Raw genomic sequence first — 16,467 nt, 5'->3', positions numbered from 1 at the left:
GTCAGGTGAGTCGACGACAACCGTTGACTACCTGATGGTGCATAGGCGAGATAGGGGGCACCTCCGGGACACAAAGGTGATCCCGGGGGAGGAGGCTGTTTGACAGCACCATTTGTTTGTCTGCGACATAAGGGTGAAAGATGCGAGGAGAGCGAGGAGGGTGAAGTACCAACTGAGAATGAAAGTGTGGAGGTTGAAAGAGGTGACAGTGAGGGAGGCATTAAAAGAGAGGCTGAGTATGGTAGAGGATGATGTGGTTGAGCTTGAAAGTGGTTGGATGTCAATGAAAGATCGTCTGTTGGGAGCCGTTGGTGAGGTATGTGGATGGACAAAAGGACCACCGAGGCACTCGGAAACATGGTGGTGGGATGATGAAGTTGGAAAGAAGATTGACGAGAAGAGGAAGAAGTTCACGGAGTGGCAGAAGGCGAAGGGTATGGGGGCAGAAAAGGCAGAGCATGAAAGTTATAAGGCAGCCAAGAAGGCTGCAAAGAAAGAGGTAGATAAGGAAGAAAGTGAAGATCGACGAAATGCAGTTTGGATTTATGCCAGGAAGAGGAACGACAGATGCGCTTTTTATTGTGAGGAAGTTGCAGGAGAAGTACATGGAGAAGAGGAAGAAGTTGTTTCTTGGGTTTGTTGATCTGGAGAAAGCATTCTATAGGGTTCCACGTGAAGTTGTGACATGGGCATTGAGGAAGTTAGGAGGGGAGGAATGGTTGATCAGAGTCGCGATGGCAATGTACAAAAGAGCGCGCCCAGCTGTAAGGACGAAGGACGGGAACAGTGGTGAGTTTGAGGTGAAGGTGGGAGTGCATCAGGGGTCGGTACTAAGTCCACTACTATTTATAGCTGTGATGGAGGTGCTGGCTCGGTACGTAAAGGAGGGTTTACCGTGGGAGTTGTTGTATACAGATGATCTGGTGTTGATTGCAGAAAGTATGGATGGACTGAAGGAGAAGATGAACAAGTGGAAGGAATGTATGGAGACAAAAGGTCTGAAGATGAATATCGGAAAAACGAAGGTGATGGCAAGTGGTAAAGCCTGTGGTGAGGTGGAAAGAAATGGGAAGTGGCCGTGTGCTGTGTGCAGGAAGGGTGTCGGAGTGAATTCCATTCAATGTACAATGTGCGCTGAGTGGGTTCATCAAAAATGTAGTGGTTTGAGAGGGTCATTAACAAGTGTGGCAGCTACATTCAAGTGTAAGGTGTGCACAGAGGGAGCTGCAGATGGAGGAAATGTTGAGTTGGATCTTGGAGATGGCGTGAAGCTGGAAGGTGTGAAAACATTTTGTTACCTTGGAGACATGCTGAAGGGAGAAGGTGGATCAGACTCGGCAACAGTTGCTCGAGTCAGATGTGCATGGAAGAAGTTTCGGGAACTGAGTGGCGTGCTGACGAGGATGGGAGTGTCATTGAAGCTGAAGGGAAAGGTGTATGCTGCATGTGTGAGAAGTGTTATGATTATGATTGATGGGAGCGAGACATGGGTAATGAACGTAGAGCAGCAACGAAGGCTGGAAAGGGTGGAAATGCGAATGGTTCGGTGGATGTGCGGAGTATCGTTGAGAGAGAGGAAGACAGATGATGAATTGCGAAAGATGATGGGAATAGAGCCTGTGATTGATGCTGTGAAGAGAAACAGTTTGAGATGGTTTGGTCATGTGTTGAGGAAGGATGAAAGTGACTGGTTGAGAAGAGTGATGGAAATGAATGTCGAAGGAAGTAGAGGACGGGGAAGACTGAGGAAGACTTGGCGAAAGATGGTGGAAGAAGAAATGCGGCAAGGGGGTTAACAAGGAGAGATGCAGAAAATAGGGCAAAATGGAGAAGATTGTCATGGGGACCGCAAGGCTAACCCCCGCTCAAGCAGGGAAAATGGCCTTAAAATGCCTGTTGTTGTTGTTGTATCCCCCGTCCTCCCACTGCACAATTCCCTACCCTTCCTCCTCCTCTATTTATTTATCAAAAAAGCTTTTCTCAATTTACACACCCCCAGTCCTCCTCTCAAGTACATAATAAGTAGACGACTCAAGATCCCATTCATACATGCTTCATAATGCACCCTACCCCCACCCCTTCGATTCTATCACAAAGTACACACCTGTGCTGTGTGCAGAGTTCAGCTACGACGTCAGGCCCATCATCCTGACTGAGCCGGGAGAAAGCCTCACCCAGCTGGTTCAGTTGCTGCCGACGTATCGTCGTACACTCCAGCAGCATCTGCAGCCACACACCTATAGTGATGGTACACATCTTTTGATGTAAACACCACTATATATATCGATCTTCTTGCCCTCTTCAATACTTGTTCTCTTATAAAACATAATTACGAGTGAGAATCTCTCCAGGAAAAAGATACTCGCCCTCAGCATGAGAGATTTAAAGGGACCCTGTAGTTACCTGCTTATGGCAACACTCACCACATCCTCATTACAAAAGGAGACTCTCCTCGTTGTCATCAAAAGTTAACCCAGACTTACAAAGTAAAAATGACGAAATCTTCAAACATGAACAAAATGAAAACAATCTTAACCCTTTGAGTACGGATGACGTCCAGTGCCGCAACCCGCGAAAAAGTTTTGTGTACGGATGACGTTACTACACGTCATCGACTATACCTATAAATAGATCGTCAGTACGTGGTTGCATTCCCGTAATGCCAAATTAATCCCGTACCGGGGGTATTTTTATCAAAAAAAAATCCCGTACTCAAAGGGTTAACTGGAGTCTGGTGTTGGCTTAGCAGTTAGGGTGCAGGCTTGGGATCCTAGGATCCTTAGTTTGAATCCCGGTCGATCGCTGAATTAATGCCAGGGAGGTACACCATATCCCTGCGCATCGTACGAGGCGACTAAGGGTTGGCGTCAAGAAGGGCATCCGGCCATAAAAACATTGCCTCAAACAGGGAACCATGATTGCCATGGGGCCCGCAAGGCTAACCCCTACTCCCGTGGGGAAAATGGCCTTAAAACGATCATTCATTCATATCGGTTTTAGCTCCATCACTCAATCGTGAAGAATCATCAGAAAATTCTCGTATCCTGATCCGGATGTTCACCAAAATCGAATCATTTCGTCCTTGTTACATTCCCAACCTCTCCACCAAATTTCGTCCAAATCCATCCACAACTTTTGGAGATATCTTGTTCACAAACAAACAAACAAGAAATACGTCATGCATAGTACGATACTTGCGAAATCCGTCAAATAACTTGTTGACCTTTGGCCGATGTAGACTTAAAAAATAATTTGTGGTTGAATTCAGTGATCTGATATGTAAATCCTCTTCAAATTTCAAGTCAATCAGATGAAAATTGAGGATTTCAGAAATTTCACCTAAGTATTTTATTTTATTTTTTGGATACAAGATCGAGGCTCATATAAGAACTAACATCACTTAAAAACAAACTGACACATAAAACATGATAAAGGGAGCAGGAGACAAGATGGGGAGAGAGAGGGAAGCACATAAGTACAACATTTGAGAGCAGGGACATCGGGAGATCTGTGGGAGGGAGAGGGCTTGAGGGGTGGGGGCATGGGGGGGGGGGGGGTGGGAGAGGTAAAAACACATGGACACCGATTGACCACACAACACAAACACAAAACACAAAAACACAAACCAAGTTGTTGACCTTTTGCCTATGTTGGCCTTTTGACCTCAAAATCAATAGGCTTCTTCCTCATGACCAACTCCACCATTTGGTGACGTTTCGTAAAGATCAGCTTAAAATTGTGACCAGTAGACGAATGACATTCTAACAGACAAAGACAGAATAAAACACAAGACCAACCAATGTACTTGAAAAGTCTTCCATTTTTGCAGGTAACAAACACACAGAGAGACAGGGGTGAAAACATAACCTCCATACACCTTCGGTGGTGGAAGAAAGTACAATCTGAGGAATTTTCACCTGTACTGAACAGATTTCTGAAACATACAGATGCCTTGCAGTGTTTTTATCGAAGTCGTCATACATAATCAGCAGAAGGATGGTTACATGGAATCAAAACGTAAAAGGGACCTCATATAAGTGAGAATTTACCTGTTCATCAACCACATCTGGACGCCAGAACCGATAAAGATCTTCCAACAGAGTCATCTCTTCCTGAAAGAAAAAGAAAAGAAAAAACCCCAAGATTCCTCATCAGTCTCGCTCCTGGGTATGAGAATCTCTCAAAATGTTATTAACATGACACCCATCTACATGACACCCATCTATTAATCGATGCAGCCCCCCAAATATTCTGAGAGGTCGCACAAGATCTGCCAGCAACCCTCTGATGGTTAAACTGCCGAAATCTCGGCTCTCTGCTCACCTTCACTCTTTCATTCCTCTTTTCTCCCGCCTCTGGAACAAACTCCCTCACTCCCTTCAATCCCACTCCACCCTCCAGGTCTTTAAAACAGCTGTTCACCACCATCTCTTATCTTCCCCCTTCCAAAACCCTGATCTTTTCTACCCCCGCTAATTTCACCCCAAATCCACTTTTCTGAAATTCCGACTTCTTTCCTGGAAGTCCGAGCAGTGTCCATGTGTTTTCCTTTTACCTCCTCCCCCCCCCTCACGCATTCTCCCCCCCCCCCCTCACGCATTCTCCCCCCCCCCTCACGCATTCTCCCCCCAAGCCCTCTCCCTCCCACAGATCTCCCGAGGTCCTTGCTCTCAAATGTTGTACTTGTGTGCTTCCCCCTCTCTCCCCATCTCGTCTCCCGCTCCCTTTATTTCGTCTTATGTGTCCGTTTGCTTTTTTTTGTCATTAATGTTGGCTCTTACACGAGCCTCGATCTTGTAAACAAAGAAGAAAAAAAACTATCCTGTGAATAATCAGCTTTACCCTTTCTGGCTCTCTTCCCCTTCCTCAATTCTTCCCTCACCTCAGTATAAATGTCCTTAAAAGGATTTTGCACCGAGAAGAAGTCAAGGTCGATATCCAAGATGAAGGCTGCCTTGTTGAAGGAAGGCAACGACGTTTGTCCGGAATCATACGAGACGGGATCCATTCGGCGTCCGCAGGTAAAATGGCCGCCTTGGCGTTTGTCCTCCTCGGTCGCACGACTCGATTCTGGCTGCTCGGCAGGCATCACCGTGAACACGTCGAGAGTCAGGTGTTTTGCGGGCTCCAACTGCGATGGCGGCGAGTACAAACCATCGCTCAGAAAGTACGTCTCCGTGCTGGTGACCCTGGGTGGGAGGATGTGAACGTCTCATTTTGTGACTTTATTGACCGAGCCCATCCAAAAGATGCAAAAGGCTCCACCGCTGTGCCAACATACATCTATCATGTGAAGACAAGGGCATTGGGAGACATCATTATACCTTTACATGTAAAGAGAGGACACGACCGGACAATGGGAAAATCTACGTTGTACATGGGACTTCGACATAGGATCCCAGGATTAAGAGCTATGCGCTGAAACAGAAACTCCGCAATGCTCAATATCATGTTTCGAAGAAAAGAAACACAAAAGACAATAACCAAGCTTTAAACAGTGCAGGGGTTACAACAGTGCAGTCACAACAGTGCAGTCAAGCTTTAACCTAATCTCTGGACACTTTGGATGAAGAGACCAAATCTGTGTGGGCCTGTTGCAAAATAGATTAAGCAGCTGTCTTTTTACCTCCACCACCGAAGGTGCATGGAGGTTATGTTTTCACCCCTGTCTGTTTGTCTGTGAACAAAATATCTCAAAAAGTTGGGGACGGATTCCGACAAAATTCGGTGGAGAGGTTGGGTGTGTGACGAGGAAGAATCGATTCAATTTTGGTGAAGATCCGAATACGATAATTATTTAGTTTTTCAAGTGATTCTTCACCATTGAGTGATAGGGCTAAAAAACGAAACATAGCATGATATTTAAAACAACTTGTCGACGACCTATGACAAAACTCATGTCAGGTGACATGTCAGGTGACACGTCAGGATGGGTTGGTCAGGTGACAAGAACAAGCCGATTAGATTTTGGTTCAGGTCCGAATCCAGATCTGACCTATCAGTGGGATACAAACAGATTGTTCAGCCTGATTTGGAGGTATTTCAGCTCTTCCACGAGCCTCTGTATACAAAAACTCTGTGTACAGAAAAAATGCTCCCCTCTGCCTCTAATACGCACACCTGTGAATCATGACCTGTATGATAGAATTCCTTTTTCTCATGCAAAGCATGCTCGGATACGTCTTTAAAACTCCATGCCCCTTAATGTAGCACAACATCACATTTGCCTTATATATTACTACTCAAACTATGCTGACTATTTTCACATCTTATGCACAATCTTTCCCATGTCTTTCCATATATATATATAATGGTATAATTTATGCACATGACGTCAGCATCATGTCATAGGGTTAGTGTGCTTCCTTAGTTAAATTAAATGTTCCTGATGGCAAACCTACTAATTGTTGATGAGCAGGGCAGAAACAATGTGTTCGCGTGGCAGGCGACACTTGTTGCTAACAGGTTGTGCAGCAATTGCTGCGGTGAGACTCAATCTGTGCCTTGCTTCCTCGTCAAGTTAGGGGGTTCAATCTGTGTTTATTAGAAGCTTAGATTGGTCACAAATAAACAATTTGCAGTATGTTGTCCTGATGAGGGAAAAATAAGCCCTCGTCGGGACCGCATGGCCTGATTAGGCCCATAATGAGGGCGAAATCTAGATCGGCATCTCTGCCTTTGTCTATTTGTGACCACATCTGGCATTGAAGGCGCAGAAGCACGTGACCTTAAGCCCATTCAGGTACCTCTCAGTGATCTCCTCAGGTGGTTCTGCCCCCCAGAAAATGTTGTTGTGGTTGTTGACTTAGTCTCATACCACAGAGCCACCACCTTTGTCTTCTGCTCCACTGTCAATGGCATCGTTGAGCTACTGAGCTAGAAATCCCAGGGAACAAATACCACGATAACCCCACCAAACCGTGAGAAGGAAAACGGTATCGGTCAAAAAACAAATAAATGGAAAGCAGGCAAAGTTGTATCAATCTTTTTGAAACACTGTACATATACAGACTTGGCATTTAATATGGAATATTTTTTTTTTCTTGACTTGGGTTTACTTTCTTAACTCAGTATATCAATCTGGTGAGTTTCTTTTACACTTTCGTGATTTATTTGTTAAAAGAACCATGTCACTGATTGTCTGTCGCAGCAAGAAGTCAACAACAGGATTATATCACAGGTGGCGTTGCAAAATGTACGGACAGGTGCATTTGATGATTGGCTTCACAGTCGGGTATACAAGGGTTGTTGCATTCTGTATTAATGGAAAACAACTGCTGCACGTCTCCAAAAGTTATTGCCGCTTCCTCTGGAGATGGTCCGTCTACTCGACAATACTGTTTGTCATGGAGTGGTGGCTTTACGAAATTACGGCATAAAACAGCATGCTATTGCTCGGCAGTATGGCATCACTCAAGGTCAGGTGTCAAAGATCCTGAAACGAAATGCTCAGAGGGGTGTCCCTACTCCAATACCGAGGCCAGGACGTCCCCGCAGAACCACAAGGAGGGATGATCGCCAGCTGCACCGGTTAGTCCGCAATGGCCATACCAAGTTAGCTAATCGGCTTAGGGCTGAGTGGCAGCAACTGACAAATGTGCCTGTATCCAGAAGGCTAGTCAACCAACGACTGGTTCAAGCAGGCTATCGTGCCAGGCGTCCCCTGAGAAAGCCACGCCTGACCAGACAACACCGCCAGCGCCGATTGCAGTGGGCCAGAGAGCACCGTCAATGGCAGTCAGGACACTGGAATCACGTGATCTTCAGTGACGAGTCTAGATTTCTGGTCTATCGTCAAGATGGCCGCGTCCGAGTGCGCAGACAAGTGCGTGAAGCCTACAACAAAGTTTGTATAGTGCCAAGAGTCCAAACTGGAGGTGGTGGGGTGACCGTTTGGGCTGCTTTTCATGCAGGGGGCAAAACTGACCTGGTTGTTCTGAATGGAAACCTGAACCAGTTCAAGTACAGGGCCATTCTGGAAGAAACATTGCTTCCATTTGCTCGTGCAGCCTTTCGAGGAAACTTTGTCTTCAAGATGACAATGCACGGCCTCATCGTGCTCGCATGATCCAACACTTTCTTGCTGACCGTGGTGTAGAGCATATGGAGTGGCCTGCCATGTCCCCGGATATGAATCCGAGAGAACTTGTGGGCAGAAATAACGCATCAAATCGACCACTTGGACCAGCAGCCGACCTCTGTGCGTGAATTGCAGCAGGCTATTGTCACTTCATGGCAAGCGATTCCTGTCCAAACCTTTGCAAGTCTCGTGAACAGCATACCTCAACATGTACGTGCTCTCCTGAATGCTCGTGGGGGTTACACAAAGTACTGAACTGTAATTTTACTGTCCGTAATCCCAGTCGTAATTTAACTTTTGTTTTTGTGTAAAAAAATTTTGGCTAATGTGCAAAATAAAGAGATACTTCTGGAAAACGTACAGAAGTTTAACAGTACTGTCCATGAATTGAGTTCGATATCAGTTTACATCACTTTTAAGGATCAATTTATTTGTTTCGAAATGTCAAATGTGGTTTTTGTTTCTTTTAAAGGTCACATTAACAAAATCTAGAATAATTTCAACATCCCAATGAACTTTTGGTTCTAAGACATCCTGAAAAGTAAGTTCACCCCCACAAAAAAAATATTCCATATTAAATGCCAAGTCGGTATATATATATATATATATATAATATTTATCCTCACTTGGAGCATTCACAAATGCTCTTGTAGGTTGTGATCTTCATTTGCAGGTTTCAGAAGATGGATGGCCCAGGACTCAATGTATCCACCTCCATTTTGGTATATGATCACGTTTCATGGACCAAGTTGGTCCATCAAATGTTCTCCCTTTCTGTGCTTCCCCATGTCTCACGTGCTGAATACAGCATGGCCTCCATCTCCTCTATGATCCAGTTCACCTTTCCACTCTCCTGGTGTATAGTTCTTGCACCTACCTCTTCAGTTTTTGCTTCAATGCAGATGTCTGTCTCAGTGAGGGTAAGATCTTCATTGTCACTGAAGAAAGTTCAGTCTTTATTATTTTCGGCACACATTCCAGCTCTGTTTGGTGTGGCCGCACATATTGAGGTCTCAGCCTCAGGAGGGGTCTGTGTCCCTTTATGGACTTTTTGTCATGGTTTCCACTCATTGATGGGCATTTTTCGTTGCAGCCTGCAAGATCGCATTTCCCCAAGGGGCCCTGGCTGCTTGTCAGGTATCACCGAGTACGTAATCCCCAAACCCGCAAACTCTTCCTTCTCCTAATTCATACAACTCCATTTCTTTGCACTGTCGAATCTCATTTGCCACCTCCTGACCAATCACATAATGCAATACCAGTCCAGAAAGACCTTTTCAGCCTTTTGATCTCAATAGTTTGGAATAAACAAAACCCAGCACTGTCCCAGCTACCGGAATCATCAATGGCCGAAACTGCGGCCACAAAACTCGGAAGGAGGTTCATATTGCAATATGACTTCAGTCGTTAAAGTATATCTGTACTGTGGAGAAGCAAAGTGGGAAAACTACTTCCTGGATAATTTGCTTTGCTGTCACATGTACCTCAGGGCTGAATAATAATTTTGATAAAACACAGAAAACAACACCGCTTTTAGAGCAAGCTTCACCTGATGGTCTCATTTTTCCGGTCTTTGCCAACAAGGAAGTTGTGCCGTCCCTCACCGAGCTGCTCAGCCCAGGGTGGTTTAAGCCAAATCACGTGGGCAACATGGCCTGCATAAACAGCTGGTAGGATCCAGTTCTCAATGCTCAACTCACTATGGGACAAGGGAGAGAGAAGGAAATGTCAATCGTCAAGATAAAAATATGACAGCCTCTTCATTTCCTTGTCTGGTGTTGGGCTAGCGGCTAGGGTGCCGGCTTAGGATCCTAGGATCCTAGGTTCGAATCCCGGTCAATCGCTGAATTAACGCCAGGGGGGTTGACTCAGCCTGTCATCCTTCCGAGGTCGGCAAATTGAGTACCAGTTCACTGGTAATTCCCTGCTTGTCGTTAAAGGCGGCAAAAAGGGTTGGCGTCAGGAAGGGCATCCGGCCCTAAAACATTGCTTCAAAAAGGGGACCGAAAAACAACAACAACCACAGTTCCCGAAAAAGGCCAACCCCCGCTTGCAGGGAAAAATGGCCTCTAAAGGTGTTTTTTTTTTTTTTTTCTTCATTTCCTTGTCAATGTGTATAGTCCCAATGCTAATGTCTGACAGAAATCAATCAATAACGAGAGCGAGGTCGATGGCACGCCATCGCAAATCCCCAAACTTCCCACCTCAAGCAAAGTTGAAAGATGGAAAAGGGTTCCACCAAGAATGAACCAATGTCAAATTTTGAGTTATATATTTTTTATGTTTTGACCCCATGACTAAGTAAGAATGACTTCCTTCCTGTCACGTGGGGAGAACGATTTCCCTCGTGTCACGTGGGGAGAACGATTTCCCTCGTGTCACGTGGGGAGAACGATTTCCCTCGTGTCACCTGGGGAGAACGATTTCCCTCGTGTCACCTGGGGAGAACGATTTCCCTCGTGTCACCTGAGGAGAATGATTTCCCTCGTGTCACGTGGGGAGAATGATTTCCCTCGTGTCACGTGGGGAGAATGATTTCCCTCGTGTCACGTGGGGAGAATGATTTCCCTCGTGTCACGTGGGGAGAATGATTTCCCTCGTGTCACGTGGGGATAATGATTTCCCTCGTGTCACGTGGGGAGAATGATTTCCCTCGTGTCACGTGGGGAGAATGATTTCCCTCGTGTCACGTGGGGAGAATGATTTCCCTCGTGTCACGTGGGGAGAATGATTTCCCTCGTGTCACGTGGGGAGAATGATTTCCCTCGTGTCACGTGGGGAGAATGATTTCCCTCGTGTCACGTGGGGAGAATGATTTCCCTCGTGTCACGTGGGGAGAATGATTTCCCTCGTGTCACGTGGGGAGAATGATTTCCCTCGTGTCACGTGGGGAGAATGATTTCCCTCGTGTCACGTGGGGAGAATGATTTCCCTCGTGTCGCGTGGGGAGAACGATTTCCCTCGTGTCGCGTGGGGAGAACGATTTCCCTCGTGTCACGTGGGGAGAACGATTTCCCTCGTGTCACGTGGGGAGAACGATTTCCCTCGTGTCACGTGGGGAGAACGATTTCCCTCGTGTCACGTGGGGAGAACGATTTCCCTCGTGTCACGTGGGGAGAACGATTTCCCCTCATGTCACGTGGGGAGAATGATTATCCCTCATGTCACGTGGGGGGAATGATGTGTGAAATGGTGGAAGAGTGCTGGAGCAAGCCCATGTTAACAAGGTGTGAAGTATAGTGTGAATGGGTAATTAACTCTCGAGGTCCGATTTCCTGCATTTAGCGCTTCGTGCTCGGTATTCTTTTGTTTGTTTGGGTAGGTGATGTCATACCATAGTGGAGATAGAACGGTTTAGGGCAGCACGGACCGCGTGCAAGTAGCAAGCCAATCTCGATGTATTTAAGTCGGAAAACTGTGAGCTTAAGATCGTTTATGTGTCTTCACACGGGGGGTGGAACTTGTGGTAACTAGGTAGGGTTAAGATTAGTTCTCCCAGTATGTGATTGCCTCCAGTGATTCTTCCCTATGTGTTTATACAATTATAACAAGCCGGCCATAAAAACCCACGTCTTTAACCAACAACACCAACAACAACCGACATAACTGCCGACAGAAACCCAAACATCCCGAGCAGAGCCTAACGTTCTCGATAGACAATTAATCCCGCCCACCAATCAAGCAAGGAAAAAGGCCACGCCCCGAAGTTCGTCATTGGTCGAGCCCGACTATGGGGCGAATCAGTGGAACTCGGCGATTGGTCAGGGTGACGTCAAAGCGAGAAGGTTTGAGGAGGAGAATAGGAAGAATTGCTCTCTCCCTCTCTCGGTCTGGCTTTCGGCTGGGGCGTTCGCTTTTGGTCTCATGTGCGTTCGTGTGAAGAACTGTTTGGAGCTCAGCGAACCTTTGCAACATTGTAGCCAGGGGTGTTGTTTGCCGGTGGTGTTTTTCGGGGGAGCTGGAGCCGCGTCACGTTTTGGAGGGAGACAAGAGCGAAAGAGGACCAGCCGCACGGACCCCCTCACGTTCGTGGCGACGCGGAGAGGGGCTTCGCACCATCTTGTGCATTTCCCGCCCATGCGGCTTCGGTCCGCCTCGTGCTGCTGACTGCATTCGGCGATCTCTTTGGAGCAAAGCTGAGTGGCGGCCGGCGTTGAACAATTTATTTTCTTTTATCATTCCCCTGTCTAGCCTGGTGTTGGCTTAGTGGTTAGGGTGCCGGCTTGGGATCCTAGGATCCTGGGCTCAAATCCTGGTCGATCACTGAATTAACACCCGGAAGGTCGACTCAGCCTGTCATCCTTCCGAGGTTGACAAATTGAGTACCAGTTCAGTGTCGTTCACTGTTGTGTCGCAAGAGGCGACCAACAGGGTTGGCGGCAGGAAGGACATCCGGCCGTAAAACATTGCTTCATAAAGGGGACCACGGTGCCCCAAAAAAAGGCCAACCCCTGCTCTGCGGCGAAAAATGGCCTCTAAAGGCGGTTCTATCATTCCCCTGTCTGTGTTTGAGTCTGCGTGTGGAGGTACCTCCATTAGGATTATAGATTTACCTCACCGTTCATTTATCATTTCGTGCATTAATTTTATTAAATTCATTATTGTGCATTTTATTTGCTGTGTCATGTTTCTTTGTTCGTGAGTTTCGGATAAAACCCCGTGAGCTCCATGCAGGTAAACACCTCACCCCTTCAGTCCCGCGTGTGCCATAAAAAGTATTGCCAATTTTTGGCTTGATTGCCTCGGAGTAAGATTGACTGGCTATCTGTCCAAGGCTGGTGTTCGTCAGCCATGGACCTGACAGTATGTTCAAAAAGGCCGTGTTTGTGTTAATGGATCGAACGTTGGAAAGATGAAACATGATGATAAAGTACAATGTTCGTTTGAACGTATGTTTGTAAAACTCCCTGTACTGTATTACAATGTACAATACAGAATATGTAAACAATAAAAAGTTTGTGAATTTACTTCAATGTGATGCATTTAAAGTGAGTGAAGGAACCTAACCCCACCTATTTATATCAATTCTTATGAGATAAATTGATCAATTTAACGTCGCCGTTTCACAGAACGTCGTGTTTTCAAGAACGGAACCAGACGTTAACCGAGGACCAAGTGTACTACTACTTTGTTAACGGCCCCGATTATTCCTACCTTCTTGTGGGATCGGCCCGGGAAGGTTTTTGTCACAATTATTTCACGAACAGTCTGGCCAGGCCCAATATTCGACTTATTCATGCATAGGCAGCACAAGGCTTTGGGGTAGCATCATTGGCTGAGGGCACCACTGTGCTGCTGATGCAATGCCCTCTGCTGGTTATGGCAGGAATTTGGAATTTGTTCAGAGTGCAGTAGATAACTTACCTACTCTTCACGAATGACACCTTGGGATCTTTTATGCCTATCAACTAATTTTAGCAACGGAATACCCAACACAACGTCCATCCGAGGGACGGTGCACTCTGTGCTGCAACGCCCTACAAGCGACGCACCAATCCAACAGTTTCATAGGCAGGCTGAGAATCAAACCCGGGCTGGAAAGTTCAAAGATAAATGCACTTCTTCTCCACCATTCTGTCGGATAGTTACAAAAATAAACTACACTTTTGTGTAACTAAATAAACTCCTTTTGCTTTAAATATTTCCCTATTGATTCTTGTCTTTTTGTAATTGTTGTTTTCATGTATTGTTATGCATTATGTTTTCCACTCTGTCAAAGCGCCTTTGGGCTTCTGGAAAAGCGCTATACAAAATAAATGAATTATTATTATTATTACACTTGTGATCACAAGAGCAGTTCCTGTAAAAAATTGTCATTCAATTCACTAGTCAATCATGTACTCATTATCAAGGTTGTGATTCTCTCATCTCAACTGCAGCAAACTAATACAACAGTCAAATTAAAACAAGAAGGCACAGATTAACATACCTTTCCTGGGAAAACCATATTTCAAATCTGGCCTCCAAAGCCAGTCGCCGACTGGGCATCCTCCGTCGTGCGAAGTCATTCCTTGGCACACCTGAGCTCCTCACCACATACAAGGCTTTCATCCGCAGCTCAATGGAATACTGCTCTCCCCTCTGGGCTGGTGCTCCTGCCTCACACCTAGCTCGTCTTCACGCTGTTGAAACCAAAGCGTTCAGAATCATTGGAATCTCCCGCGATGAAGCTAACTCCAAGGGCCTCTCACTCACTCACCCCAGGCAGGTTGGTGGTCTTTCCATCTTCTAACGACTCCTCTCTGGCCTTGCCCCCCGCCAGCTCTCTCTGGGTTCTGTCCCCCAAATATTCCTACAGGTCGCACAAGATCTGCCTGCAACCCTCTTATTGTTAAACTGCCAAAATCAAGACTCTCTGCTCACCTTCACTCCTTCATTCCTCTTTTCTCCCACCTCTGGAACAAACTTCCTCACTCTCTTCAATCCCACTCCACCCGCCAGGTCTTTAAAACAGCTGTTCACCACCATCTCTTATCTTCCCCCATCCAAAACCTTGATCTTTTCTACCCCTGCTAATTTCACTCCAAATCCACTTTTTTGAAATACCAACTTCTGTCCTGGAAGTCCTTGGTGTCCTTGTGTTTTATACTTCTCCCACCCCCACCCCCCTTCCCACGCCTCCTCCCCCCAAGCCCTCACCCTCCCACACATCTCCCTGCTCTCAAATCTTGTGTTTGTGTGCTTCCCCTTCTCTCCCCATCTTGTCTTCCACTCCCTCTTTTTATATATTTTGTTTGTCTGTTTGATTTGTTTGTGAAATAAATGTTAGCTCTTTCACGAGCCTCGATTCTGTATAAATAAATAAAATAAAATTAAAAAAAACCTTATCATTTCAATAACACAATAAATCAAAGTCAAAACTTGAGTTTTACTCCAAGTCCGCACAAAAATGTTTGGAGATTGATGAGCCTCATCAACTAGTTTTTCAGGTGCATCGGTGACAATCGTAGATTATTAAATTACTATAATGAAATTATTAAATTTTAAAATAAATAATAAACGTAAATTTTTATAATTATAAAAAAAGTTATCCACGACAATCGTGCATCATGATGTAGTGTGTGACAGTTTCCGACAATTGCCGAAATGTGTTGGCCAATCAAGCTTCAACTTTCAGTGGCTTCAAAAAATTTGAATGACAAAATCTCTGCCTTTGATGTACATCGACATATACATACTAAGTGTGTGTGAGTGTGTGTGTGTTCGGGTCTGAAGGGTGTGTGTGTGTGTGTGTGTGTGTGTGTGTGTGTGTGTGTGTGTGTGTGTGTGTGTGTGTGTGTGTGTGTGTGTGTGTGTGTGTGTGTTAGGGTCTGTAGGTGTATGTGTTAGGATCTGAAGGTGTGTGTGTTAGGGTCTGAAGGTGTGTGTGTGTGGGTCTGAAGGTGTGTGTGTGTGTGTGTGTATGTGTGTGTGTGTGTGTGTGTGTGTGTGTGTGTGTGTGTGTGTGTGTGTGTGTGTGTGTGTGTGTGTGTGTGTGTATATGTGATAGGGTCTGAAGGGTGTGTGTGTGTGTGTGTGTGTGTGTGTGTATGTGTTAGGGTCTGTAGGTGTATGTTAGTTAAGGTCTGTAGGTGTATATGTTAGGATCTGAAGGTGTGTGTGTGTGTGTGTGTGTGTGTGTGTGTGTGTGTGTGTGTGTGTGTGTGTGTGTGTGTGTGTGTGTGTGTGTGTGTGTGTGTGTATGTGATAGGGTCTGAAGGTGTGTGCGCACGTGTGTGTTAGGGTCTGAAGGTGTGTGTGTTAGGGTCTGAAGGTGTGTGTGTGTTAGGGTCTGAAGGTGTGTGTGTGTGTTAGGGTCTGAAGGTGTGTGTGTGTGTTAGGGTCTGAAGGTGTGTGTGTGTGTTAGGGTCTGAAGGTGTGTGTGTGTGTTAGGGTCTGAAGGTGTGTGTGTGTGTTAGGGTCTGAAGGTGTGTGTGTGTTAGGGTCTGAAAGTAGTGTGTGTTAGGGTCTGAAGGTGTGTGTGTGTTAGGGTCTGAAGGTGTGTGTGTGTTAGGGTCTGAAGGTGTGTGTGTGTTAGGGTCTGAAGGTGTGTGTGTGTTAGGGTCTGAAGGTGTGTGTGTGTTAGGGTCTGAAGGTGTGTGTGTGTTAGGGTCTGAAGGTTTGTGTGTGTTAGGGTCTGAAGGTGTGTGTGTGTTAGGGTCTGAAGGTGTGTGTGTGTTAGGGTCTGAAGGTGTGTGTGTGTGTTAGGGTCTGAAGGTGTGTGTGTGTGTTAGGGTCTGAAGGTGTGTGTGTGTGTTAGGGTCTGAAGGTGTGTGTGTGTGTTAGGGTCTGAAGGTGTGTGTGTGTGTTAGGGTCTGAAGGTGTGTGTGTGTGTTAGGGTCTGAAGGTGTGTGTGTGTGTTAGGGTCTGAAGGTGTGTGTGTGTGTTAGGGTCTGAAGGTGTGTGTG

General features: G+C 46.0%; 1 protein-coding gene across 3 annotated transcripts in view; it reads right to left on the bottom strand.

The window, feature by feature from the left end:
- C9H5orf22 (chromosome 9 C5orf22 homolog) overlaps positions 1–16,467 on the bottom strand; it is a 37,645-nt gene that overhangs the window by 11,304 nt on the left and 9,874 nt on the right. Inside the window, exons 3-7 of one of the 3 annotated variants that reach the window (XM_078784847.1) lie at positions 14,010–14,202; positions 9,630–9,779; positions 4,883–5,189; positions 4,050–4,112; positions 2,105–2,223 (exon numbers count right to left, since the gene is read on the bottom strand). In XM_078784847.1, coding sequence (XP_078640973.1) covers positions 2,105–2,223; positions 4,050–4,112; positions 4,883–5,189; positions 9,630–9,779; positions 14,010–14,131 — 761 coding nt within the window. In that variant the 5' untranslated portion in view covers positions 14,132–14,202. The remainder of the gene's footprint in view (positions 1–2,104; positions 2,224–4,049; positions 4,113–4,882; positions 5,190–9,629; positions 9,780–14,009; positions 14,203–16,467) is intronic. The other 2 variants (XM_068128323.2, XM_078784848.1) reach the window with 2 other exon arrangements.

The sequence above is a fragment of the Myxine glutinosa genome, chromosome 9 (genome assembly GCF_964187855.1).
Source record: "Myxine glutinosa chromosome 9, kmMyxGlut1.1, whole genome shotgun sequence".
Classification (NCBI taxonomy): Eukaryota; Metazoa; Chordata; class Myxini; order Myxiniformes; family Myxinidae; genus Myxine; species Myxine glutinosa.
The sequence above is the reverse complement of the archived record's forward strand: the minus strand, read 5'-3'. Positions and strand labels throughout refer to the sequence as shown.